This window comes from Loxodonta africana, chromosome 10 (genome assembly GCF_030014295.1).
Source record: "Loxodonta africana isolate mLoxAfr1 chromosome 10, mLoxAfr1.hap2, whole genome shotgun sequence".
Lineage (NCBI taxonomy): Eukaryota > Metazoa > Chordata > Mammalia > Proboscidea > Elephantidae > Loxodonta > Loxodonta africana.
Genome location: NC_087351.1, coordinates 7,174,570 through 7,202,518, shown reverse-complemented (window position 1 = coordinate 7,202,518; position 27,949 = coordinate 7,174,570). Strand labels below are relative to the sequence as shown.

General features: G+C 40.8%; 2 protein-coding genes across 2 annotated transcripts in view; one reads left to right on the top strand and one right to left on the bottom strand.

The window, feature by feature from the left end:
- The first annotated feature begins 854 nt into the window (after positions 1–854).
- SLC24A5 (solute carrier family 24 member 5) lies at positions 855–25,228 on the top strand. The gene is made up of 10 exons (XM_064291958.1): positions 855–1,468; positions 2,248–2,519; positions 3,642–3,778; positions 16,724–16,790; positions 16,879–16,982; positions 17,334–17,434; positions 19,377–19,660; positions 22,140–22,346; positions 24,315–24,416; positions 24,906–25,228. Exons 1-10 carry the CDS (start codon positions 855–857, stop codon positions 25,226–25,228), a joined length of 2,211 nt encoding a protein of 736 aa, XP_064148028.1.
- MYEF2 (myelin expression factor 2) overlaps positions 20,460–27,949 on the bottom strand; it is a 49,346-nt gene continuing 41,856 nt past the window's right edge. Inside the window, exon 17 of the mRNA XM_064292007.1 lies at positions 20,460–25,971. Within this exon, the coding sequence (XP_064148077.1) occupies positions 25,808–25,971 (164 nt within the window). The 3' untranslated portion in view covers positions 20,460–25,807. The remainder of the gene's footprint in view (positions 25,972–27,949) is intronic.

Here is a 27,949-nt window from a genome sequence, read left to right as displayed (position 1 = left end):
CTTTACAGCTAGTGGAGAGGAGACACAGAGAGATTAAATAACCGGCCCAAGGTCAAGTAGCTAGTAAGTAGTTTGAGTCCTCTAGGATTCAAAGCAGGCGGTCTAGCTCCAGGAGCTGTGCGGTTAGCCACCACGCTCTGCCGCCGTAAGTCTTAACATCCGGGCAAGTCCAGTAAACGCTGCAGTGGGGCAAACAACCGTCTATATTCCAACACTCCTTGGCTTGTCAAATTGTGTTTTAGACAGCTCACTGTGGCGGAGCACAGAGCCAATCACCCACCAAACAGCACCTACTCTACCTACTTAGCTCACTGTGGCGGAGCACAGAGCCAACCACCCTCCGAACAGCACCTACTCTACCTACCTAACAGTTCCTGAAGCTGTAGGCTTCTCCATGCCGTTGCCACTGCGTGGCTCCAGCCACCATCACCTCTCCTCTAGGTTACTGACGTAGCCCCCTGACCGATCTTCCTGCCCTTCATCGTACCTGGCGGTGGAGGCGAAAGGCAAAAAGAGAAATACAGAAAGGTGCCAAGCTAGCGAAAGAATGTGCACACACACACACACACACACACGCACAACAGCCCAATCAGTTGCTGTTAGTAGACCCTGTCTCACGGCAGCCCCACGCGTTGCAAGGTAGAACTGCGCTCCACATGGTTTTCTAGACTGTGACCTTCTAGAAACAGATCACCAGGTCTTTCTTCTGCGGTGCTTCTGGCTGGATTCGAACTGTCATCCTTTCCGTTAGTGGTTGAGCCCTTAACTCTCCAGCAAGGGCTGGAGAGAGAAAGATGCAAGCAGCTGCAAACCCGGGTTCTCACAGATCTACAGAAAGTCAAAGCAGACATGACATGACGGCCCTCACTTTACTAACGTGCAACCTGTGTGAGCCTGCCCTCAGAGACCGTGGGCCACGGGAACTGTGTGAGCCTGCCCTCAGAGACCGTGGGCCACGGGAACTGTGTGAGCCTGCCCTCAGAGACCGTGGGCCACGGGAACTGTGTGAGCCTGCCCTCAGAGACCGTGGGCCACGGGAACTGTGTGAGCCTGCCCTCAGAGACCGTGGGCCACGGGAACTGTGTGAGCCTGCCCTCAGAGACTGTGGACCACGGGAACAGCAGATGATGAGGGCACCCTGCTCTCCACCCTGCCCCTTCCAGCCTCCTGGTGCTTGGTCTCCTGATCAGAGAAGCTTGGCTGGCTCCCGTCACCCTCCTTCCCTGCTGGCCTTGCTGAGATGTGCCCTGGGCAGGGAACTGGGAGGGAAGGAGCCTTCTCACATGATCCAGCTTAATCCTCCTTCTCCTTTCCCGAAGCGCGAGCTGCAGCACGAGCACAGCCGAAATGCGGACGCGCGGGGGTCTGAGGTGCGCAAGAAGGGCTTTGCTGCTCACCGCCCTCTGGGCCACCGCACTGCTGTCTGCCCCAGGTGCCTCCCTGCCCCGGCGACCCCCACGGGCCACAGGTAGGTGGGCACTGGGTGCTGCCTGTGCTGAAGAACAAAGAGGGAAATTCTCGCCTGACTCTTTGCTTTGCTTCCTGCTGCATCTGCTCTGCTCTGGTTTCTAGCTTTGGAAGGCTATCAGACACTTTTGATACCTCAAATAGGTTCTCCAAGATAGCTCCAAAGTAATTCACAGAGATCATGAAGCCAGCGAGTGTCCTGTTCTTATTGCTGGAGATTTCACCAGGGGAAAAAAAATCTTTATCCTAGGAATTCCTTGTACAATAGTGACTGCTTCTTGCAGGCTTGTGGACACCTTGGGCTCTGAAATGGGAAAATGAAATTGTATAGGCATTAGAAAGCTTTACTCATCAGAGACATAGTTTCTACTTGGGGAGAGGAGGGGGCTTCGAATAACCATTGAGAAGGAAAGCGCACACAAACAAAAACAGAACCTAGCTGCCATCCAGCCCATTCCGACTCAGGGCAATCCCCTGTGTTGCAGAGCAGAACTGGGCCCCGTGGTGTTTTCAAGGCTGGGACCTATTGGAAGCAGATCATTGGGCATTTCTCCCAAGATTTCTCTGGGTGGGTTCAAAATGCCAACCGTTGCGCTATCCAGGGACCCCAAAGCAGGCAAGAAGTCGTGATTTCATGATTTCTTCATTTTAGTTTTGTCTCCATCATCAGCTTGTTTCATTAAAGCACCTCTTTCCTGTTCCAAAGACGTTTTTTAAGACTATAACTACATCATATTCGGACATGCTCTGTAAATTTCCCTGGGGTTCTTAAACTTCCAGCCCACCCTTCCAGATTTCTAAGGAATCTTTCTTCGTGGGCTTGGAATGTGTGAACCGGCATCCTTCAAACTTCACCTACTTTTCCTTCCCAGGAAATACTACCCAATGTGTTATTTCTCCATCCTCGGAGTTCCCTGAAGGTTTTTTCACAAAGCAGGAACAAGCAGAGGGCGGCCTTGTCATCTACTTTCTAATTATCCTCTACATGTTCATGGCTGTGTCTATTGTCTGTGACGACTACTTCCTACCTTCCCTGGAAATCATCAGTGAAAGTAAGTGACCGGAAATCTTCCCCACGCCCTCTGCCATAGTTGCAGCACACACCGTGGTTTCTTTGAAAGAGCTCAGCAACAGTTCTGCCAGTCTCAAGTGGTCACAGAGCACTGCCTTCTGTGCTGTGTGCACTGGCCTGAGTGCAGTGTCTCTTGGTAGTTAACATGGAGCAGAGCATTTTTACATGAGCACCGCGAGGTCAATCACAAGAAACTCCCCATTTCTCTACTCTACTCCTGACAGCTTGTTGTAAGAGCTTTCCAAAGCTTCACATGTATGTACCTGGCGGAATCCCTAGTACTGGCCATTTTATACTTTAAAACAATTATTTCATTTTTGCTCTAAAGTCACTATAATTTTTTCGAGGTAATAAACAAAGGTGATTAAGGGCCACCCTCCTACTATCCCTTTCCCAGTGCCTTCCCATTAAATGAGACTAATTCATGTTTATGAACCAAACATCAAAAATAAACAAGTCCTGCATCCTACATAAATGACCTCAGGCATCAAATAACTGCAAACTCAGTTATTAAAAATTAAGCTTAGTCTCTGATTTATGAAAATACGATCAATTGTCCAATCCCCCCGGTTCAACCCCTTCAGCCATGTACACTGCCCAGGACCCTGAGCATAGACCTTTCATTGGTGCACTGGTCCCCCAAATCAGATAATAAACCAAAAAACCAAACCCATTGTCGTCAAGTCTGTTCCAACTCATAGCGACCCTGTAGAAAAGAGTAGAACTGCTCCATAGGATTTCCAAGGAGTGCCGGGTGGATTCAAACTGCCAACCTTTTGATTAGCAGCCATAGCTCTTAACCACTATGCCACCGGGGGTTTCCATTCAGATAACGGTGATGCTTTATGACAGGGAAGCAAAGGTGCCAGCATTCCTGGTCCTTGTCTCCTGCTTGGTTAATTAGTTGAGCATGCTCATTTCAGAGCCAATAATTACGGCTAGGTTTCCTATGGCATGCTCAGGGGACTTCCCAGAAACAGCACCCGCTGCCCCAACACACACACACACGCACGCGCACACGCACACACACGCACACGCACACACTAGCACTTCTTCACAGAGAAACAGCACGAGTGTAACGTTCCCTTTTCCCACTGGCCAGCCCCCACCCTCACTGAAACACCAGGCATTCTGCTCCCATTGCCTGCTGCGGAGCAGTGCCCTCAGGCTCTCAAACAGCCCCGCAGAGAGGAGGGGGCACTCAGCACATACGTGATTAATCAAAAAGTTAAAATCAGCGTAAGCTTATTACAGTCACTATTATTTCCCTTAAGTAAAGGCAAATATTTACTTTTTTAAATTGCACTTAACATTTTACTCTGATATTGGCATTTTTCTTGGAGTAAATTAACATATTTTTACTTAGATTAGAAAAATATGTTATTGAAACAAATTGCATCTTTTTCTGATTAAACTAGTAATATGCTATTTCTAAAAATAAATCAAAAATGCAAAAGAAGAAAAATGAAGATATTCTCTATATTTCCATTGTCCAGAGAACCCCCAGTTACCATTCTGATGTATTTCCTTTTGGTCTTTTAGATCTTGCTACACACACACACACACACACACACACACACACACACATTTTGAGGGTCTTTCCTTTTATTCATGTAATGTTTTATTGTGCACTTTTTTCCATGTTATTAAATACACTTCAAAAGCCTGATTTTTAAAGGTAGCGTGACAACTCATGATTCTACATATGATTCCAGCACCCGACACACAGTAAAGAACAAAAATCATGCCAGTTGCCATCAAGTCAATTGACTCCTGGTGACCCCGTGTGTCAGAGTAGAGCTCTGCTCCACAGGGTTTTCAGTGGCTGAGTTTTCCAGAAGTAGACTGCCAGGCCTTTCCTCCGAGGCACCTCTGGGTGGACTGGAACCTCCAACTTTTTGTTTAGCAGCTGAGCACTCTAACTATTTTCACCACCCAGGGATTTCTAACACATACTAGGCAGCCAATAAAAACTGACCAGGATTTTAAAAAAACTATTCATCTTATTGGACATTCTATGTTTCTTTTTTATTTGTAGTTTTTGGTTACAAATAATGTTATGACCATATTTGAAGAAATCCTTGAGCACTTCTCTGATCATTTTCTGGTAAAGATGCAGAAGTGTGCATCTTTGGAGGGTTATGACCTATGTTGGCAAAGAGCAAATTTCCACAGAGTACGGCACACCCGTTGCAGAAGACCACAGATAATATCACTTCAAATATCTTTGTTGTTTTAAAATGCTACTTCATTTTTTTAAATTCGTATTTATTTTGTTACTAGTAAAGTTGAACATTTTATATGTTCATTGGCATTTGTGGTTTTTCTTCTGTGTACTATCTATTTGTGCTTTTGTCCATATTCTATTTGGGATATTTGTCTTTTTCTTGGTGATTTTCAAGATTTATTTAAAATATAAGGATATTAACTTTTTTCTGATATAATTTCTATATCATATGTTTTTTCATGGTGGCTTGTTTGCTTTTGTATTGTGTGTGCATGTTTATCTCATCGAAGCTTACTTTTTTAAAGTAAAGTTATAAATCTTTTCCCATATGAATTGTCATATAGGAAATTGTCATATTTTCTTCCATTTATATTACACTTTCTTTTTTTTGCTTGTTTTATATTTAACTATTTCTTCCACCTAGAATTTGTTTGTTATAAGACAGAATTTTATCTTTTCCAAAATTATATATATATATACACACACACACATATGGACCCCTGGTGGCACAATGGCTAAGAGCTTGGCTACTAACCAAAAGCTTGCAGTTCAAATTCACCAGCCGCTCCTTGGAAACCCAGTGGAGTAGTTCTGCTCTGTCCGAGAGGAATGCTATGAGTCGGAATCGACTTGACAGCAATGCCTTTTTTTTTTAATATGCATATACATATGCGTGTATGTATACGCATTTACTCTCAACTCTGTTCTAATCATCTATTTGTTCATTCTTGTGTCAATATCACACTTTTAGTCAGGAAAATTAAAGCTACATAAATTATGCTTATCATATAAAACTAAGAAATTTAAAATTTAAGGTATTATATCCCCCCAGCATCTTTCTCTTCCTATAAAATACAAATATCACTTAGTTTTTGCTTTCACATTTCTAAACAATGAGTCAACAGAACAATGACTAGACTGAAAGAATAAATCCATCAAGGATTTGTTTACTAAAAAAAAAATGTGTTTGGGGGAGGTTAAAAAAAAAAAAACTTGTTGCCCTACAGAAGAAAATACTGCCTTAAAATTTAGATTACAATTTTGTAATAATCTTCATTACATCACTTTATATGTCTATGACAATGACTGCCTCCATCCCACTTGTGGAATTACTTGGAAACATAATCAGCAAACGTGCGTTTTTTAAATGTATCCCTCTTTGCCATGAACAGTAGCTATTACAGGTGTGTGACCACGCCACTGCCAAATCTTCCTCAGCCATTAAGAGCTGACCCTGACCTTGAATATTGAAAATACTGGCAAAAAAAGTGAGATAGAATTCGTGCTAGCTCAATTCATTTTTAAATGCCTATACATTAACTCTGTAATTTCCCTTATCAAAGTCTAGCGTGGTCTCATCCGAACTAAGATATCAGCAGTAAAAGACAATCCCCCTGCAATTTGTTTACATCCACAGCAACTGGGCTTCAGAAGAGTCTGTCGGTGCTTTGCATTTCCCCACGGTTCTTTGATGAACACTGAGCTGTAATAGTTTGCCCATCTTGTCAATTAATTATTAATGCAACCCTCAAAACAGTTTATTTGAGCATTCAATGGTATGATGGAGTGTTATATGGATGCATCAGTTATTTTATTATCAATCAGGACACCAGGCATAGTGGTTAATGTTATTTATAAATAGCGGTCCATTTAGCCTTCACAAAAACCCTACCAAAGGGGACTACTAGATTTTTTTTTTTTTTAATTGTGCTTTGGATGGTTTACAGAGCAAATTAACCAAACCAAAAAAAAAAAAAAAAGCAAACAAATAAACCCGTTGCCTTTTGGTTAGCAGCCGTACCTCTTAACCACTGCGCTACCAGGGTTTCCAAATTAGTTTCTCATTAAATAATATGCATACAGTTTTGTAACATTGGTTGCCAACCCCAAGACATGTCAACACTCTCCGCTTCTTGAACTTATGTTCCCCATTTCCTGTCCCCTCCTGCCTTCTAGTCCTTGCCCCAGGGCCGGTGTGCCCATTTAGTCCAGTTTTGTTTTAGGGGCCTGTCTAATCTTTAGCTGCAGGGTGAACCTCGGGAGTGACTTCAGTACTGAGTTAAAAGGGTGTCCGGGGCCATACTCTCGGGGTTTCTCCAGTCTGTGTCAGGCCAGTAAGTCCGGTCTTTTTTTGTGAGTTAGAATTTTGTTCTACATTTTTCTCCAGCTCTGTCCAGGACCCTCTATTGTGATCCCCGTCAGAGCAGTTGGTGGTGATAGCCCAGCACCATCTAGCTGTACAGGACTCAGTCTAGTGGAGGCTGTGGTAGTTGTGGTCCATTAGTCCTCTGGACTAATCTTTCCCATACGTCTTTTGTTTTTCCATTCTCCCTTGCACCAGACTGGGTAGGACCAGTGGAGTAAGGGACTACTAGAGTTGCTATATTGATAAGGAAACTGAGGCTGAGAGGGTAGGTAATTTCCCAGGACCACACAGCCAATACATGGCAGAGCCCAGGCTCTCTAATGCCAGCACCGAAGCATATTCTTAACTGCTATATAATTTTACACATTCTTGTTTGAGATTAGTGGCATTAGTATGGTTGTTTCAGAAAAACTGCCCTATTTATACAATCTTAGAAGGTATTTTCTCCCCAAAGACCCTAAAAATTTTGACCAGAAAAATACATCACACCCATTGTAACTATGGAGTATATATACTACAAAATAAAGAGAATCTACCAAGTTACTTAGAAAAAATCAGTTTAGACTGTTGGCAACCTGTAAGGGGTTTCAAATTCATGTTATAAATATTCACCCTCAATGATCAGAGTCTGACATCTAAACATAATGTCTGAGATGTACATGAGATTATAGTGCAGTACTGTGGAACTCAATCAAAACGTATGGACACAACGACGTTCTGTGGGGCACATGTCCTAGGATATCGTGGTACAACTGGCAGGCCTATGTCCTATCCTGGAAACCCTGGTGGCATGGTGGCTAAGAGCTCAGTTACTGACCAAAAGGTCAGCAGTTTGAATCTACGAGGCCCTCCTTGGAAACCTACGGGGCAGTTTTACTCTGTCCTGTAGAGTCAGTATGAGTTGGAATCAACTCGATGGCAACAGGTTTAGTTTTTTGGTTATGTCCTATCCAAAGAAATTCTGGTGGCACAATGATTAGCCACTCAGCTGCTAACCAAAAGGTTAGTGGTTCAAACCCACTAGTGGCTCCATGGGAGAAAAGACCTGGTGATCTGCCCCCACAAATATTACAGACTAGAAAGCACTATGGGGCAGTTCTGCTTTGTCCTACAGGGTTTCTCTGAGTCAGAATCAACAACGTGCCCTGTCCACTCTACACCTTCGCCCCCTCCTCAAATCACCAGCAATGGTTTATGTGATCAGCAGTAAGGTTTTTGGCAAGATGAAGACCAGAGGAAATTCACTGGAGGTGGTGGAGGGTCAGGCCTCTTGCTGGGCCCTAGCTGGGCCCCAGATCAGCTCTCAGTCAAACCAGTGCCTTTTCTCTTTCTTTCTGCAGGTATATAGATCAGTCCCCTAGAGCTGCCACCACCTGAGGTTTCCAGAAAGGGTTTTTCCCTTCTCTGTGCCCTACTAATTACTGTACAGTCACACAGCCCCTCCTCCACCTTTCCAGATGGCAGCAGAAAGCACATACCTCTATTACGCTCCCCAAGGGAACTATCATCTTAGCTATGTAAAATCAGAAGGAGAAGATGCTGCTGCTCTACCCTCTTCCTCCAGTCCTACCTTCTTTTTCTACCATTTAGGTTCTGTAGGAAAAGAGGCCAATGATGGTTCTTTGAAAACAGAACTGGAGTGAAATTAATCCATATTGTGGAGAAAAAAATCATACTGTAGCCGTCTATTTTTCCTTGAGATATGACACATGGCTTCCTGGAGAGAAACAGTATGGGAATTCTGGGGAAGGGTTAAAAGATGTGATCAGGGTGGGAGCACTGTCTGAGATCAAGATGCAGCTGAGGAAGTTAGAGGTAACAGGTAAAGATAAATCTAAGGGGTCTTCCTACTCTAGAGCCTTACTTGGATGAATCCTCTGAGGGGTGCGTGGGTGGGTGGGAGAGAGAGAAAATGGCGGAGGAGAGAGAGGGGATTCCCAATGACAAGGAAGAATGTGGAGCCTCTGTGGTCTCAGGTCATTCACGCCAGCCTGACTTATGAATATTTGTCTAAAATTCCCACACTTGGTTTATGAAGTGTCACGTTAACTTGTACTCTTATTTGGCAATGTTTCTTGGGGCTTTTTTCACCTTGTTCTGTCTCTCTGTGTTGCTACACTTGCTGAATAGTCTACAAAGAGCTGAGAAGCCTTGGTGGGTTGAGGGCTGGGGAACACTGCTGTCCTATGCTATAGGGCCACACTTCTCTAGGGAGATGGCAGGAGTGCCAGCCTGGAGCCAGACATAGCCTAGGTTCCAATCTGGGCTCTGCCATTTAGCAGCTCTGTGACCTTGGTAAATTGCTTGACTTCTCTATGACTCAGTTACCTCAGCTGTGAAACAAGGATAACAACAACAGATTTTAGTTCATAGAGCTGCTGCGCCAATTACCTGAGGAAAGACAAATGAACAGCTTACACAAGTACCTAGCACATAATAAACATTTACTAAATATTTGTTATCATATTAAAACAAACAACGTTGCCGTCGAGTTGCATCTGACTCATAGCCACCCTACAGGACAGAGTAGAACTCCCCCATAGGGTTTCCAAGGAGCAGCTGGTGGATTAGAACTGCCTACCTTTTGGTTTGCAGTTGAAAGCTTAACCACTGCACCACCGGGGCTCTGTTATCACATAAAGACACATTAAAAAGATGAGAGCCCTTTACTCTGGAAAGATGAAAGTAAAGGAGGCGAATGAGTAAAGTCAATAGAAGTAAGTTTGGGGCAAATACCAAATCTAGGGCGTATCTGCTAGAGCTTGAAAACCAAGTTCAAGACAAATAAAAGCAAGTACTACTTCACAAATAAGCTTAGAAGTCCATCCTTTCATTTGATCAAATAATCCATGAGGCAGTTTTAAACAATACCTTAAATATCTCTGGAATATTCTGTTTAAAGTTTATTTTATTTCTTTTACACTAATATCCAGACTTTTTATTCTATCTTCATCAATATTTTATTAGTTTAAAAGATGATGCTTTTAAAGACAGGAGCTTAACTCTTTACATGTTATAGTTCAAATAGGACTTCTTTTTTTTTTTAAATCTCAATAAGAAGTTCATTTTTAGAAACCCAAAAGGTCAGTAAAAAACCAAAACAAGGTACCCTTTTGATACACAATGAGGTTCTCTGAGAGTTAGTGAGCCACTGTATAGAGAAGCTTACTTTAAATTTTTCCAAGCTGTCTATACAGAAACCCCAAGAAACGCTTAAGATTTGCTGCTTGATGCAGCCCCCAAAGCCCACAAAGGCCTGCCAGGAACCTGTTTTTAATGTTCCACTTGCACACTGTTCCACTGGAAATTGGAATCCCTCCGCAACGCTGAGACCTTGCAGTTATAACGTGTCCTAAGTGAAAACGGTCTTAATAAGGTTGGTAAAACACATTTAAATAAAATATTGACTTTTTTATTTAAAAAATTATCTTCACTCACTCTGTGTTGAACTACTTTGCGTTTCAGAAATAGACAATAAAAAAGAAATGCAAGTTTTAATTCCAGGTATCTCTGCTTCTAAATTGATAAAATTGGAAGGGAACCCGATAATTCTGTACGACATGTGGGGAGCCGAAACTTTCGGGGGATTGTTTGATTGTTAATCCTCCTGAAATTGACGGAGGCCAAAGCCTTTCCAAAGAAGAACCTGAGAAGAGTGCTTCTCCCCGGCCACAGGGCCCTCCGGCTCTCCTGAAAGCATTCTTTTTCTTTCTTTTACTTTTATCTCTGACTGAAGCTGTGGCCTCTGTACTGCACGAAGTCCACAGCAGGCACATGGGTGGGAATACGGGCTAAACAGTCTGGATATTACTAACATGCTTTTGCACAAAGAAGCAAAAAAAAAAAAAACAGTAATAATAAAAAAGCTATGCTATCTTTTCACTTCATATTACCCACATGGATAACTGAAAGAACAGTTTTGGTGCCAAAAATATATAGGTTGCAATCACACCTGGGCAATACCTTTGTAGCCTTGGGCAAGTTATGGAGAAAACCCAGGTATAGCGAGGTTTGAAGATAAAGTACCTTACATGTATTTCATAGGGCAGGCGGAGGGCAAGTGGATGTCCGTTGTAATATTGTAGCTGTTACATTGAGGGTGATACTTATTTTTCAGTGGACTCAGGGCTTTAAACGCATTATGCAGGGTTTCAGAATTCACTTCTTCACGTTGTTGTTGTTAGGTGCCGTCGAGTCTATTCCGACTCATAGCGACCCTATGCACAACAGAACGAAACACTGCCCGGTCCTGCGCCATCCTTACAATCGTTGTTATGCTTGAGCTCATTGTTCCAGCCACTGTGTCAGTGCACCTCGTTGAGGGTCTTCCTCTTTTCCACCCACCCTGTACTCTGCCAAGCATGATGTCCTTCTCCAGGGACTGATCCCTCCCTGACAACCTGTCCAAAGTATGTAAGGTGCAGTCTCGTTATCTTTGCTTCTAAGGAGCATTCTGGTTGTACTTCTTCCAAGACAGATTTGTTCATTCTTTCGGCAGTCCATGGTATATTCAATGTTCTTCGCCAACACCACAATTCAAAGGCGTCAGTTCTTCTTCCATCTTCCTTATTCATTGTCCAGCTTTCACATGCATATGATGCGATTGAAAATACCATGGCTTAGGGCAGGCACACCTTAGTCCTCAAGGTGACATCTTCACTTTTCAACACTTTAAAGAGGTCTTTTGCAGCAGATTTACCCAATGCAATGCGTTTGATTTCTTGCCTGCTGCTTCCATGGCTGTTGATTGTGGATCCAAATAAAATGAAATCCTTGACAACTTCGGTCTTTTCTGCATTTATCGTGGTGTTGCTCGTTGGTCCAGTTGTGAGGATTTTTGTTTTCTTTATGTTGAGGTGTAATCCATACTGAAGGCTGTGGTCTTTGATCTTCATTAGTAAGTGCTTCAAGTCCTCTTCACTTTCAGGAAGCAAGGTTGTGTCATCTGCATAACGCAGGTTGTTAATGAGTCTTCCTCCAATCCTGATGCCCCGTTCTTCTTCATATAGTCCAGCTTCTCGGATTATTTGCTCAGACAAAACATGAGGTGTCAACTATAAGGTAATCAAACTGTTTTTATTTACTGTTTTAAACGCCCTAGAGTCTACACAGAGTCTATGCACGTAGCTGTGTGTTGCTGGGAGCCTATGCATTCCAGTGATGCTGACTTTACTCAAAATAGTTCTAGAAACACATTTAAAATTAATTTCAGAGCCAGTTTTGCAAATCATAGGAAACAGAAGGTCACATATCACGCTTTTTTTTTAGTATGACTACACACCCCAGTCACTAGAGTTGAGTCTGAGTGACTTTTTTGATTCTTTCCAAAATTCTAATCCATTCACAAGGCATGAAAAATTTGCCACTGTTGAGGGTTTTTTAAAACTGTGTCAGAGGACATCAAAGTGTGGTTGTAACTATATTAAATGTGCATTGGAAAAAGGGCTAGAACTACATTACAATGAGAGCAGTGGTTAAAATTCAGTGGTACAAGTTTGAGCGGCCTTCCCTCTCTATTTTCCCCCTCCATTTTCTAAATTTTCAATAAGGTATGTTTTTTTTAATTATAAATGGAATATATTTATTGTTAACAATTTATGGCGTTGAGTGTTAAGGCATAGAATTCAAATTCTACGTTTTGAGTACCCAGTGCCGTCAAGTAGGATTGATAAAATTACAATGTACCTTAGAGATAGTACTGTCCAACCCTTCACTTTGCAGAGGGCAAAATACGAGGCTTAAGGGCATGACTCACTTAAAATCTCCTATCAAGTTACTGGTGAGGACAGAATCCAGGCTTCAGTCTTAGTTTAATATTCTTCCTACTATATTGTATCTCCAGAAGGGGGGCTTTCACAAACTGTTATAAACTTCCCAACATGGCATTGCAGAAGAGCACAAGTTTAAGAAACAGTCAGATGAATTTTAATAATCGGCTCATTACCATGAAGTGGCACTTCATATAAACAATGTGATCACATTTAAACCTATAAAGAAAACACCTTGAACGTTTCTACCATATGCTGAAAAACACGATTATTCGTTTAGAGCAATAGTGGAGGCAGAAAGAGTAATAGAGTAATAGCTAGGGGAAAACCCAGAACAATTTATCTTTAATAATAAACTGCAACAGAAAGAAATGCGACTCAAGGGTCAAGGGAAGGCAAAGCCAATCTAATCTAAAGTTCAAAGGTATAAACCATTTTACAAAATATGCTCAGAACTTTAAGATATAACTCGTTAAACTCTCTCTGAAGCTTTACACATCCACCTGTACGGAGTCTCTGCTTTCACACTCAGTTAGAGCCCAGTAAGCAGCAACAAGTTTTATTCTTACTGCCTTTAGAGGGTGAAAGTGTTGCACAGGAAGACCCATTTTCGTGCCTTGCAACAGCCCAATACATCAACTTAGCTCCCTCTTGAAACTGGATTTTTCTAATGAAGAAAAGTCTAATGAAGACTGGTCATTCAGTCTTCAGCTGCACTAAGTTTGGACAGTGACTTCCATTTCCTCCCCGTGTTATCTAGCCCTGATTTGATTTGGGAAGAGAATTCATTATAACATCCAGTATCATTACATTTATGAATTCTTTGGAATATGTTGGAAGACTTCCAAAATACTCCTGACTCCCAGTGACTACTTCTACCCTAGGAAGGACTAGAATCTGGGTGGTATGCGTCAGTGCCCAGGCAGGGAGGAAAATAACCCCACCAGGGTCATAACTGGCCTGCCTAAGCGCCATTCTTACTTTGAGTTTCTGTGGTGAAATAGAAATAGCATTGGACTTAGAATCAATAGACTCGGGACTTAACCCCTAAATCCTGACATTTAACATTCTTCCTATCCAGGTAAGTAGCCCTGGTGGCACAATGGTTAAGCACTCAGCTGCTGACTGAAAGGTCGGCAGTTCAAACCCACCGGCCACTCCACAGGAGAAAAAACCTAGCAATCTGCTTCCGTAAAGATTACAGCCCAGGAAACCCTCTGGGGCATTTCTACTCTGTCACCCGAGGTCCCTGTGAGTCGGAATCGACCTGATGGCACTCAACTATCCATGTGACTCTGAGTTACTTAACCTCCTGAACTTGTTTCTTCATCTGTAATATGGGAATATTATCACTCTTATCTGTTTGAGATTATTAAACTGTGTATATGGAAGTGAATCATATACCACGAATGTAGGATATTTACTTCATGCCTAAAATGAAAAAAAAGCAAAATTAATCACAGTCTGCCTTATCTTGTTCTATTTTCACATTTCATGGTCAGTTGGTCTCACTACTCATCACAGAGTGGTAGTAACATAAGAAGTATAAATAGCTCTAAATGGTAGAGATGCTCGGCAATGCGAGCTACCAAGTCCTCACTTCTCTCCCTTCCTTAGTCACTGAGGTGGATGTCCATCAAGGGGCATGACCAAAGGTGGACGCTGAGGAATAGACATCCCAACTAGCCTGAGAGAGTTCTTCACAACGGAGACAGCAGGTGGCAAAACTGCTCAGACCAGAGCTGGCTGGGCCTCTGAGAATCAATGGTTCCAGAGATAAAACAGATGTCTGGGGCCATATCATCAGCGAGCACTACTGTTGATCACTTTCCTGGTGGCTCCTACATCTTCAGAAGGAGAGTCGAGGTCCTTCCTAGGGTGCACAAGTTTGACATGAGCTGGCTGCCTGTTCTGTTTGATCTCTTGGCCTCCAGCTCTCTCTCGGCACACCTTATTCCAGACCTGCTGTCCACCTCATTTCTAGAACACAGGCTAGCTTCTCACTCACTGCACCTGCAACACTCCTGCCCTTCCCTCACTTCAAGGCCTTTAGTCAAGGTGCTTTCTTAGAGAAGTCATTTCTGGTCACTCAATCTAAAATTTCAATCCTTCCTCCATGATTTTTTAACTCTCTCCTCTCTGCTTTTCCTCCTTGCTACATATCTCCAGTACTTACTTTGTTTATCTTCTTTGTCTGTTTCCCCTAACCCCACACCGTATTCCCAGCAAAAGTGTCTAGCATGGAAGGTATACGTACCCAGTTAATGTAATAAAAGGCCAGTTCAAGTCTGTTGCTGCTTCACAAATCACCCCCGAATGTAGTGAGTGGCTTAAAGCAACAATCACTTTGTTGTCTTCACAGCCTTAGTTGCCCGGGCTCACTCAGCTCAGAGGGTTCTGCTCAGAGCCTCGTGCAGTTAGTCAGGACTGCACTGGAGCCATCTGAAGGCTCAGTCACTCACATGTCTGGCACCTGGGCTGGGGAGACTCAAAATTTGGGGTCTGAAACAACAAAGGGGGATTCTCAGACATCTTTCTTTATCATCTCTTCATGAGGTCTCTCCAAGTATGGGGGTTTTAGGGTAGTTGGACTTTTTATGCAGTGGCCTTAGGGGTCTAAAGCAAATGTTCCAAGAGAAGCATGCAGGCAAGTTTTCTCTCTTTTATGTCTCAGCCTCAGAAATCAGCGTCACTTCTGCCATACTTATTATGGCAGTCACAAAGGCTCACCCAGGCTTATGAACAGGAGATAGACTCCACTTCCTTTTTAAATTGGGAGCAGTTAGGTTCTGCAATAGCATGCGGGGTAGAAATACTGTTGTAGCCATTTTTATAAAATACAATCTGCCACACCAAGACATAGGATAAGGTCGAAGGCAGATGTCCCAGCAAATAAGTAGAGAATGAGGTAAACCTGAGAGCAGACAAGAGGTTTTGGTTCCCACAAGCAAGAAGTAAAAATAAGGAAATAAGGACAAGTTACAGGGACTCAGCCAAGTGCACCGGAGCTCGAGGTCTGGGAAGACCAATTGTCAGGAATCAATAGGGTAGAAGAGATAGCAAAAAACATCAACAAAGGATTGGCATCAAGAGATTGAAAATCTGAATTCTAGTTGACTTTGACACTTTGTGACCTGTGGTAGAAAAAGCTAATCTCTATCTAGTATGCTACCTGTATCAGCTAGTTTTTAGTCTACCAATAAACCCTGGATGGAGAGTTCTGACGCCACCTAGACTCAGCCTTCCCAGAACTGACTCTATTGAAATGTCCTTCTCTTTGCATTCCCATAGTAGGCCCCCAGCTCTAAAACTGAAAGAGCCAAAAATGTTAAGGCTGTCATCAAGGCCATCACCAACGTATTAACGGATTTACATGCTCCTAATTCCAGGGGCTGTATGCTACTCTCACAGTGGTACAGTGGTTCTTACATTTCCTGCTCTAATGTTTTAAGGGCTCCACGTTTTAAATCAATGCCCTCTACTTACACAATATGAAATCTTATTTGGTTTTTAACTAGGTAATTTATTAATTTGTATTGACAAGGTTGGAATTTCAAATGCTTCGTGAACAAGCTGCTTAATTCAGCTTCATTTATTATTAAAAGACTACTATTATTCATTTCTTTTCCTCTTTTCACTTGGGTTGATTCCCAAATTACCTTTACCTTCTCAGATCCTATTGGAATGCTTCAGCAGTGCAGTTCAGAAGAAATCATACGACTGATACTCACCTACAAGCCCTACGACTAGAAAGAAACCATTTCTGGGTGCCATATAATCTATCATTCCACTAAGGTTACAACACAAGGGAGTAGCCTAACTTCTCCCAGGTTTCCTGGCTTTTTTGCCTTTTTTATGGAAGCATCAAGTAATGAATTCAGACACACTGGATTCCTTCATAATTTTAACCTGCACTTTTTTTTTTTCAGCTTAATCAGTATGAGTACGTTTTTATGTTGCATTTAGTTATAAAGACATACTCTTTACCACTTTACCAGGCATAACAATGATTGCATTTTTCTCCAGCCCTTGGATTGTCTCAGGATGTTGCAGGAGCAACCTTTATGGCAGCAGGCAGTTCAGCTCCTGAATTAGTTACTGCTTTCCTAGGTAAATATTGCTCCTTGTATTTTTTTGCTTACTTGATGTAATTTCATCTTCCTCAAGTCAACACTAATAGCTACTATACTACCCACAGGTGTATTTGTCACCAAGGGAGATATTGGCATTAGCACCATTCTCGGATCTGCAATTTATAATCTCCTTGGCATCTGTGCAGCCTGTGGCTTGCTATCTAACATGGTATGTGAGAAAACTTTATTCAGCAGAATTTACCGTCATGACAGATTATTTATAGTCTGGAAGAAAAAAACTAGGCACCAATAATGTGTTCAATCAAATTTATTAATCAGTAGGAAAATGACAATGTATTCAATTTAAAGTTAACCCACAAACAGCTCTTGGTCAAATTTATGAAAGTCAATGTAGGTTTAGAAACACAACTTTTCTTCAAAATTCCTTTACTTTTCTCTAAGCAATATGCAAAAGATAACAATATTTAGCTACAAATATACAAATAATTTTGGTATTAAACTAAGCAGTGTACTTGAAAAAAGGTGCCCTGGAGACAGTAAATTACCCACGGTTTTACAGGTCTCCACGCTGTCTTGCTGGCCCCTGTTCAGAGACTGTGCGGCATATACGGTTAGCACAGCAGCAGTCCTTGGCGTGATATTTGACAATCAAGTTTACTGGTAAGCTTCAAGTGATTGTTACTATTATGTAAAACGCAGTTACAGAGGGTCTTATGAGAATTCTGATGGTTCATTAGCTTCTGTTTTTCGCAAATGGCACTTCAGTCACTTTCTCGGTTATCTGCCACTTCTGCCCCATTTTCCAGTGGGTCTCTGAGTTAACATCCTCATCACAATTCCTGGTTGTTTTTCTTCCTACTTTACCTTTTCTTTGCAGTCTCCGTTTCCCCCTTACTAATCCCTGGAGACCACCACTCTTCCCTCTCCTAGTGGCTGCTGGCTGAGAAAGTTTCCCAATTTTTGTGGCCAGTTAAAGCCCCAGCAGCAGCTTTTCCTTCTATTGGTTACTGCTTCCTCTTTTCAGTGAGAAATGGCAATGGCCACAGACGACTGGAGAGAGAAGATGGTGGAGGAAGTACAGAACTCCCTTAGGCTTCTCCGAAGTTCCTCTGGTTCATTTACAGGGGGAACTAGAGCTCTTCCTCTAAGAAGTAACAAGGTTAGGGTTTCAATATTAAAAACCATTCACTGCCTGCAATTTCCCTGTGTCTAACTGGTACAAGAAAATGAATAAAAGGGCGAGTCAGTGGGCAGATATTCACGTTTTCAACTACTAAGCACCAGGCTTTCACTAGGTATGCATCCCTGTGCCAGGCATCATAAGGGAGAAAACACAGATCACAGAGCCACGTAAGCTGTACACTGCACAACTCCAGACAGCATCAAACAGAACACAATGTAAATAACGTGACTCTGGAGGACAACGCTGCAAAACTACATAACACCTGTCTTCAAGAAACTTAAAAGTGAATCATCCTGAAATCCAGTCTGTCCACCGCACCAAAAAAAAAAAAAAATTGGCTTGAAATAGTAGGGCTCCTCCTGGGATGCAATAATTGTCCACAAGGAACAGCGGCTGTCATAGTACCCAAGCTACGCTCCCCCCATCAGGAAAACGGAGAGCTGCGTTCTTTCCACAGTGTAAAAGCAGAGGGGGATGTAAGGTCCCACGGTGATGGTGTAAGCCTATCACAGTTCTTTAAGCAGGAAAGCAGAGTATAAGCCAGCAAGTTTTGGTATCTAACATCTAATTTTATTTGTGAGAAAATCCTTTTCTTATAAACAGAAGCCAATTTTATAGTAAATTAAAAAAAACTCTAGAGCAAACTGAAAAGCCCCAGCCAAAGCCTAACCCTTCTGGGTTTTGTTTTTTTGTTGTTGTTTTTTACAAAATTCCTGTACCAGAGAATTCCAACAGGACCATGTGCATATATAGACAGTTAAAAGGAATTAACAGGTAGGAGCCCTGGCGGCACAGAATTAGGGCTCAGCTGCTAACCAAAACGTCGGCAATTTGAATCCAACTTCCTTGGAAACTCAATGGGGGCAGTTCTACCCCGTCCTACAGGGTCACTACCAGTTGGAATCAACTTGATGGCCAGGTTTTTTTTTTTAGTTCTGTTATTACATACTTTTGGCAGTGTAGTCTGCCAGTGAACTGACGTGGACAATGCCCATCACTGCTCATTAGTCTGGACACAGGACCCAGGCAATGTTTCCGCCTGTTATATATAAGGTCCCCAGAAGTCAGAGCCAATTCCATGGCAACTAACAAGTCATTAGTTTACGGTGTTGAAAATCCTCATCTATATTATTTTCAAGGCATTCTTCTATGTTTCTCCCAATTTGGAAGGAATCTACAGATGATGACAGTAAGTTTATAATCCCAAGTCTTTCTTTGCAATATAGAAGAATAGGGTTAAGCTTTTATCAATAAATACGTTTTAAACAAGTATGGGCAAACCTGCAAAATGAAACATATCTAGAAATCTTTAACATTCATGATGCCTTTGTTAAAAAATTATTAACGTCCAAAAGCTATAACTCTAAAATGATTTTTGTTTTAAATTAAAAACACAAATCTCTCTTCTTTAATTTATAGGTATGAAGGAACTTTACTGCTTCTGCTATATGGGTTATATGTTTTGGTGCTGTGTTTTGACATTAAAATCAACCGATATATCATAAAGAAATGCAGTCCTTGCTGCACCTGTCTTGCCAAAGCTATGGAGGAAGGAGCCGAACAACAGCCACTGATGGGATGGGAGGATGAGGGCCAACCATTCATTCGTCCGCAGTCAAGAACTGACAGTGGAATATTTCAGGAAGATTCTGGCTACTCCCAGCTTTCTTTAAGTTTACATGGTCTTAGTGAGGTTTCTGAAGGTAATAACTACATCCTGCCTACTATTCACTGGCAGAATGATTAATCACCAGAAAAACTTAATCTTGTTTCAATTCTCCAAGTATTAATCGCATACTTACTTAGTAAAAGGCACCGTGAAGAGATGAAGAGGCAGCCTTTACCCTTAACGAGCTCACAATATAGAACAGGAAATATAGCTAAAAGTGTTACCTGTGATTCATAAACGGAGAAGACTGTACACACAACTTGGTAAGGATGGTTAGAACAGAAGATTATCATGGGAAAGGGAACATTCAAACTGAACCTGTGAATAGGTAATATTCTAATGGATGATGTGATGTTATGACTAGGTAAGTTAACAGCTACTGAAGTCTTTACTGTGTAAATGACAGAGACAAGGGTAAAGAATAGTCTATGGATTGAGGCCAAGGGAACAGGAGCAAAAGGTGTGTTCAGATGCCAGCGTAGCTGGAGCACAGCATGTGCACAGGAAAGAAGTACAGGAGGGTGGGCAGAAAGGGATAGGATAGAAAGAGGCGCCAATGCTGCTGGAAGAGCTGAAGGCTTGTGAGCAGGGAAATGATTAGAACCGAACTTTAGGACTATTACCGTGAAACGATGCTTAGAGAAGAGCTGAAATAAGAGCCATGGAAGCCTGCAAAAGGCTATTACAACAGCTGATGTGTTAGTAGATGCCTAGAGAGTGACTTGGCAACTGAGGGACTAGCTGGGAACAGAAGAGGGAGCAGTGACAGGTAACTCAGTCATGACTGACTGAGAAAATGGTGATACCACATGTAAAAACGTGGAATTCTGGAAAAGAGGCTGGTTTGGAGAAGAAGAAACAGTTTGGTTTTTGAACATGTTGCTCGAAGCAGCAGCATTTAGTTTACAATGTTCAGTACAAAGTCAATTTCAGCTATAGATGGAAACAAACTTCAAGATTACTTTTCATAAAGTGGTTGAACAAAACAGCTCCTAATTTTAATTAAGTGTATTAAAAAGGGACCTTCATCTACTATTTTTAAGAAATTTAACATGACTTTTCTCCCTCTTCACACAAAAAAATGATAGTTTATAACAGTCTTTGGGTATAAGAGGTATGCTTCTCTGAGTTAAATTTTATAACAAGAAACTCAAAAGAGCCAGTCCAAATGCTTATATTACAATAAAGTTATATCTAATATTACTTAATGGGCCATTGGGTGAGGCTTGGAAAACTTTTACATGAGTTATCTTACCAACCCTAGTTGTAAAATGGAAATCCTGGGGGCGTAGTGGTTAAGTGCTACGACTGCTAACCGAAGGGTCGGCAGTTTGAACCGGCCAGGCGCTCCTTGGGAACTCTATGGGGCAGTTCGACTCTGTCCTATAGGGTCGCTATGAGGCAGAATCGACTCAACAGCACTGGGTTTGGTTGTTAGTTGTATAATGTGATTATCATCACATGGATACATTATTTTATAAATGCTAAACAATTTTAAAGTGAATTCCCATTTTTATCCAATATATTATCATCATCACTATCTTCTAACTTTATAAAGCAAGTTGAATATAGGAACATACTTAATTTTTATAAGTTACAGTGCAGATTATCTACTAGTTCCTATTTTCTTAAGTGTCTAAGAATTACGTGAATTCTGAATTAAGTGAATTAATGAAATAATGAAACAGCCCCCCCCCCCCAAAAAACACTTAGAATGAAATTAGAATGGAATATGGGATATGTAACTTCATAAAAAGATCATGCTGTAATGCTTTTACATTCCCTAAGCATGCACTTGAAGCCCTGGTGGTACAGTGGTTAAAGAGACTGACTGCTAACCAAAAGGCTGGCAGTTCAAATCCACCAGTCTCGCTCCTTGGAAGCCCTATGGGGCAGCTGTACTCTCTGTTCTTTTTTTTTTTTTTTTTTTTTGAAGCATGTATCAGCTCAGGGCAGCTCAGAGGTATCATCATTCCTGGGTAGTGGAGGCAACTGGAGTAGCTGGAGATCTGGTGGTACAGTGGTTAAGAACCTAACTGCAAGGTCAGCAGTTCAAATCCACCAGCTGCTCCTTGAAAACCCTATGGGGCATTTCTACGCTGTTCTATAAGGTCACCATGAGTAGGAATCAACTCGACGGCAATGGGGGTGGAAGCCAGGTCATTCACATAAGCAAAAAGGTACTGTAGACATTCCACACTGTAGAAAACCAAGAGACGTTCAACTGGCACTTCATAAACATTATCTCTAACATGTTTAGTGAATGGCCCAAAACATTCTGATGGATTTAAGGCCCCAAACTAAGAAACACTGAGTATCACATTTTACATTTTCTGCTCTAAAATCTCTATTAGCGTCTTTCTGCCAGCAGTATCAGTAATGAAGTATTCAAATGTTTTAAACAGCTTTTTAAAAACCGATACAGCTAATTTATTTCAATATAGCTTTCTAAATGGACATTTCCAACTTAACTGGAAATTAAGGAAACTCAAAATTGTTTAATTTTTCAACAGATCCACCAAGTGTTTTCAACATGCCTGAAGCAGACTTAAAAAGAATTTTTTGGGTATTATCCCTTCCCATTATTACATTACTTTTTCTAACCACACCAGACTGTAGAAGAAAGGTTTGGAAAAACTATTTTGTGATAACGTTTTTCATGTCTGCGTTATGGATATCTGCATTTACATACATTCTGGTTTGGATGGTCACAATAACTGGTACGTATCGTAAATACAACTGCACAATTTAAAGAGAAAACGGTCTCATGTAAGAACAAGTCGCATATGTTCACTACAAGTAATCTAGAGAGGGAGCAAGTTTCTTTTTCTGCCAGACTGAATTTAAGTACCGTTTACACAAAGACTGATCAGTAATGTTAAGTTCTGTAACAGCAACCTCCTTCAGGTTTTGTGAGTTGTGTATCACAGGTCAACTACAGTCACACTATCATATGGTCCAGGGGTACAAGCCATCTTATAAACGAACCCTAACTCGCAGGGTGTCTCCCCATCACGCTAATGACTGAGTCACGTTAGCCGAGGTCCACGATAAACTCTAATACACTGGGTTACGCTCCGTAATGAAAATCACAGCAAAGAGCCAGTGTTTTTGGAAAATGAGAGGTGCTCGCTGTTTAACTGGATTATGTATTTTTTTGCTTTTTAAAATGGCAATATAAGCATACTGTGAAATAATGAAAAGGTATAAAAATACAGTTTCCTTTAGTTTTCTACTATCTTCATGATTAAGATTTAATTATCAGCTCTAGTCTCAAGAACTCCTAGTCCCAGGAGGAAAAACTGGATATGAATATAGAACAAAAAAACAAAGAATTTCTACCAAAAAGCTTAACCTGAATTAACTGACTTACATCAGGGGTCAGCAAACTGCCAAGGGCGTGCCAAAATCACCCACCTCCTGTTTGTGCTAAGACAACTTTACTGAATACACTCACACCCGTTCATTCACATAGTACCTAGGGCTGCTTTTATGCTACATTTCCGGAGCTAGAGCTGAGTACTTGCAACGGAGACTACATGGCCTGCAAAGCCTAAAATAATTACTATTTGGCCCTTTACAAAAAAATCTGCTGACCCTTTATATAAAGCTTTCCCCAGATTAATATAAGACTTAGAACAGTCTGGTAGCAGAAAATGGAATGTTCTTTTTTCTTTTTTTAATGAGGAAGATTAAAGAAAAGTCCAATTAGCTTACATATTAAACCTCTAAGACTTTCTCAGCCATAAACACATTTGATATTAGGAAAACAGGGAGAGAACAAAATCAAGTCATAGGTGATGGAACAGCCCCCTCCCACTCCCCGAGATGATAAATAGATGAGTGTTATTTATGTGCATGTGCACTCGGGCAATGCCAGTAACAAAAACCAACAACCATTATACTTCTAATATCAACACAGAAGCACGAAATAAATAGGCTACTTTCTTAATCAGGTCTTTTAAATTGTCATTTTAAGCAAAAAAAAAAAAAAAAAAGATTAAAAGTTTCTAAAGCAAGTTTCTAATTTAATATTAAAAGAGTGGTTACATGTACTCTTTTAACTTCCTCAGTCTGTTTCCCAGAATGAATGCATTTCTGAAGAATGCTGAACTGACACCAACTTTAACACAAGTATTAATAAATTGGGACTATATGTTAGAAAGACTCAAGGAGAACCCTCAGAGACAATGCTTTTCCGAACAACACTGAGACACCACCTAAGACCTTAAAAAAATGTTAGCATGGTATACCACGCTTACACATTTATAGCTTAAAGACAGCTGTAAATAATTTATCTCTGATCACCTTAAGGAAAATTTTTTAAAAAGAGAACAACGGTCAATTTCATTAGAACATAAGAAACAACAGTTGTGATGAGGCCACAGTGGACATCACAACTCCTGTAAGTGTGTATGCCTCTGAGTCAACTCCAGCCGTATCAGACAGGGGAGTTACTCACTGACAGCATTCCAGCTGTTTCATAGCCTGAGACATCTGTCACTAAAAACCTCTGCCAGCTGGGCTACACCACTGACCACCCTTCCTCAGAAATTTCGCTAGCTAAAAACTAAGCACAGCCGGTTCTGTGATCTCAATGTGCCTGGGGAGGAACACCTGAACTGTCTCCAGAGGATGGCTAGTGAATGTACAGTACTGGTAACTGGGAACATCTGTGTTTATTGCAGGGGAAGCACTAGAAATTCCAGACACGGTAATGGGCCTCACTTTATTAGCAGCAGGGACAAGCATACCAGACACCATTGCAAGTGTGTTAGTTGCAAGAAAAGGTAAGACGTTAGGTCCCTCAAGCCACAGTGGAGATTCGTAAAGCCTGGCTAGAATGCAATGAGCAAGGGTAACTTTAAAACTACTTCCTCAGTAACATACTTTGAAGAAAAAAAAACTCGAGAGGAAGGGTTTACTATTTAACAGAAGATTAATTTCACTAAATCTGATCCCCAAGTAATACTCACCTGAAACGTGCAATAAATCTAAATTAATCACGTTGAATTAAAATGAAAAGCAATAATCTACATACCTTATTGAAAAAAGGTTTAATAAATAAAAATAATTCTCAGATAAATAAATGTTAAGACTTTAAATACTAACCAAAAAAAAAATTTAAAAAATACAAATTCAGTAAGACTTTTGCACTAATACAACGATTTTCCAAAACCAACAAACAAAAACCGTATCCAGTGTATCTTCCTATGACGATTCTGAATAAAACACAGCATTAGGATGCCTATTTTTCACAGCGTGCTTTCCTTCTGCAGGTAAAGGCGATATGGCAATGGCTAACATCGTGGGATCCAACGTGTTTGATATGTTATGCCTAGGTGTCCCATGGTTTATTAACACCGCGTTTGTAAATGCATCAGCTCCTGTCGAAGTGAACAGCAGAGGACTCACTTACATAACCATCTCTCTGAACATTTCAATCATCTTTCTTTTTTTAGCAGTTCACTTCAATGGCTGGAAACTAGACAGAAAGCTGGGAGTAGTCTGCCTATTATTATACTTGGGGCTGGCTACATTATCAGTTTTGTATGAACTTGGAATTATTGGAAATAAGAAAATAAGGGGCTGCGGAGGTTGATATGATTAATAGTATGTGGAAAATGTGAATAACTGGTGGTGGGGGGGGAATCCATTTCTTCATTTAAGTCCAATAAAAAAATCCTGAACTTCAGGATCTAAAACTTACAGTAATTTTTTTCTTTTATATCACCAAAGAAATGCAACTTAAGACCAACCAAAACCACAACCTAACCTGCCTGAGCCCTTTCTTTTTAAGGACACCTACATATATATAAAACAGAAATTTTGAAAAAACCATCTATGTTTTACCTTACAGTAAGTTGATGAAAGCAGGGGAAACTTGAACAAATAAATTCCACTAAGCAGTACTGACAATAACAACAAGGAAATGGCTTATTTGATTAAAAACAGTATAACCATTCATTTAAACTGAATGACCAGACTCTCTGTCTTTAAAAACCCAAACTCGAGATTAACAAAAATCACAGTATATTTTCAACATTATACTGTTAAAAGCTGGTGGGAATTTTAAAAGTTCATTTTTACAGCTTTTGTAAGCATACAGTATACTAAAAAATGACTTTTACTAGGAGATTCAGCAAAACAGATGTAGGAATGTTCTAAGCGTGGTCCGAAATTATGCATTGCGATCTAAGCGGACATCGATCTCTCTGCCACTGATTTTTATGCCATTCATTATTCTGCAGGCTTTTTCCGCTGATTCCGGGGAGTCAAATCTGACTGTCCCACAGCCTTTTGACTTCCCATTCTCCATTTTTATTTCTGCAAACATGACATGGCCTGAAAAGAAAAATTACAGAATTACTCTTGATTTAAACAGGTTCAGTTTCACTATACGGATCTGAAATTTCTCATAGCCAACTGAAGTGTTAAGTAATACGGTAAATGACCTTAACATTAATGATTTAAGAATAACACATCATATAAGCATTATCCTCATCATTTTATATTCTGAACATAATGTAATTCATACCAAGTAAAGAATGTTAGAATGTTAAAATATGTTAGAATATGCAAAATTCAAATCAGTGTGCATTTGCTTAGAATTTAATATACATTAGTTTTTATGTTAAATTCTTAATTTTTGAAGTAAATTTTATTGCCAATTACGACAAACTAGCACAAAATGCCACCAAGTCACCATGCCAGAAAATCAACTTACAAATATAAACAATATTAAAGTATTTTTAGAATAAGCTGTTGCTGTCTGCCTCCCCAATCTCTTTCTTCCCCCACTTCACTCCTTCATGCCTGCAAACAGCAGCAACTTCGCAAAAATCAAATTTCTACCAGGCCCCAAAAGGCCCTACTATTTCTGCGTGTCAATCACAGTGCCAAAGCCATTTAGTCAATATCACAATTTTAACTCAAAGTCTTACAGTGATACCAAATATGCTATGGAAAAAAGTCATGGAAGCAAAATTATCAATTTAAATCAACCAAGGTAAAAACAGTGATGGTAGTAACATAAAAGAGAACTTCAGAGAATCTTACAGAAGGAGGAGGAAAATCAGACAATTTTTCTTTATACAGTTAAACTCATTACTGACTCTAGAGGCTGGTATCTGAAGTAAGTCACCGTCATTTATCAAAGTGCATGGTGGCCACACACCTATCATCCAAACCACAACACCTCTGAGAGTAAAAGGGGAGCTTTAAATCCCAGGCAAACTGGGATGTATGATCACCCAATCCAAGCCGGTCACAGCTTTAGGTTACAGCTTTAGGTTACGTGGCTACCACCATAATCGTTCTCTCCCAGCTAGATATACATATCAAAACAAACCAAGCTAGAGAATTTCAAACACTACACTTGCCAGGTCACTATGGACTAATTTTAGTCTGGCAAACAAATCAGAGAACCACATATATTTAGCTCTATGGAGGGAGAGAAATAAAGAGGGGGAGGGGAAACAGTAAGGGCCTGTCAAAAAATAGTGTAAGCCTTTTCTGGAAAACAGGGTCACTTTGAATCTCAATGTATAAGATTTTTTTTCTGGTTAAGCCTTTAGAATGACCTCTTGTCTACAACATCCTGAAATACTTTTCTACTTTTGTTTTTTCATCCAACCCCTAATGCTGCATTTTTTAAAAACCAACTGGTAGTCAGTGCCTCACCTACTCAATACTATCAAATGATCTAAGATAAGAAATGTAACACTGAGCAAAACCATCACCTTGTAACCCAGGCCAGGCAGTCTTCAATCGTGGTCTAGGAGTTATAAACAGACTAATTCCCAGAGAAATCATATGATAATGGTTAAAGTAGATCCAAACAAAACAATGTTTAATCCACAGCTAGGAAAAAAAAAAAAAAAAAAAAAACACCCCACAGGAATCATATTTTCTAATGAACACGCTAAAATGGAACTGGAAATTTAAAACAAAAACTTTAAAGACAGATGTACCTAATTTCCTTATCTTGAATGCTGGTATCTGGAAAAAAAGTTTCATTAAAAAAGCATACCTTGGTAAAGGGCTACTCTACAGAGATTCTGAAGGGGACTAGGGAGAATTCTCTAACCTTAAAAGGGGTTAAAGATTTCTCCTTACTCAAATTTTACCTAAACACAGTTTTTCTGAGCATAAGTATCCCATCATAGGCTTATTAGCAATAGTAAGGTTCACTCAAGCCAAGAAAATGTCTTCAAACCTTGAAAGCGAAATGTATCATCTCTTGCATAATCTATCTCCCCTAGTCTTTCAGGACAAGTTTTTCTTCAGTCTTCCTCCGTGTAGGACTCAGCACTCAGATCCC

Coding starts and splice junctions, on each gene's coding strand:
- SLC24A5 (XM_064291958.1), top strand. CDS start 855: ATGACGGCCCTCACTTTACTAACGTGCAACCTGTGTGAGCCTGCCCTC. Junction 2,520..3,641: donor CCTGGAAATCATCAGTGAAA/GTAAGTGACCGG, acceptor CCCACTGGCCAG/CCCCCACCCTCACTGAAACA. Junction 3,779..16,723: donor ATCAAAAAGTTAAAATCAGC/GTAAGCTTATTA, acceptor GGATTGTCTCAG/GATGTTGCAGGAGCAACCTT.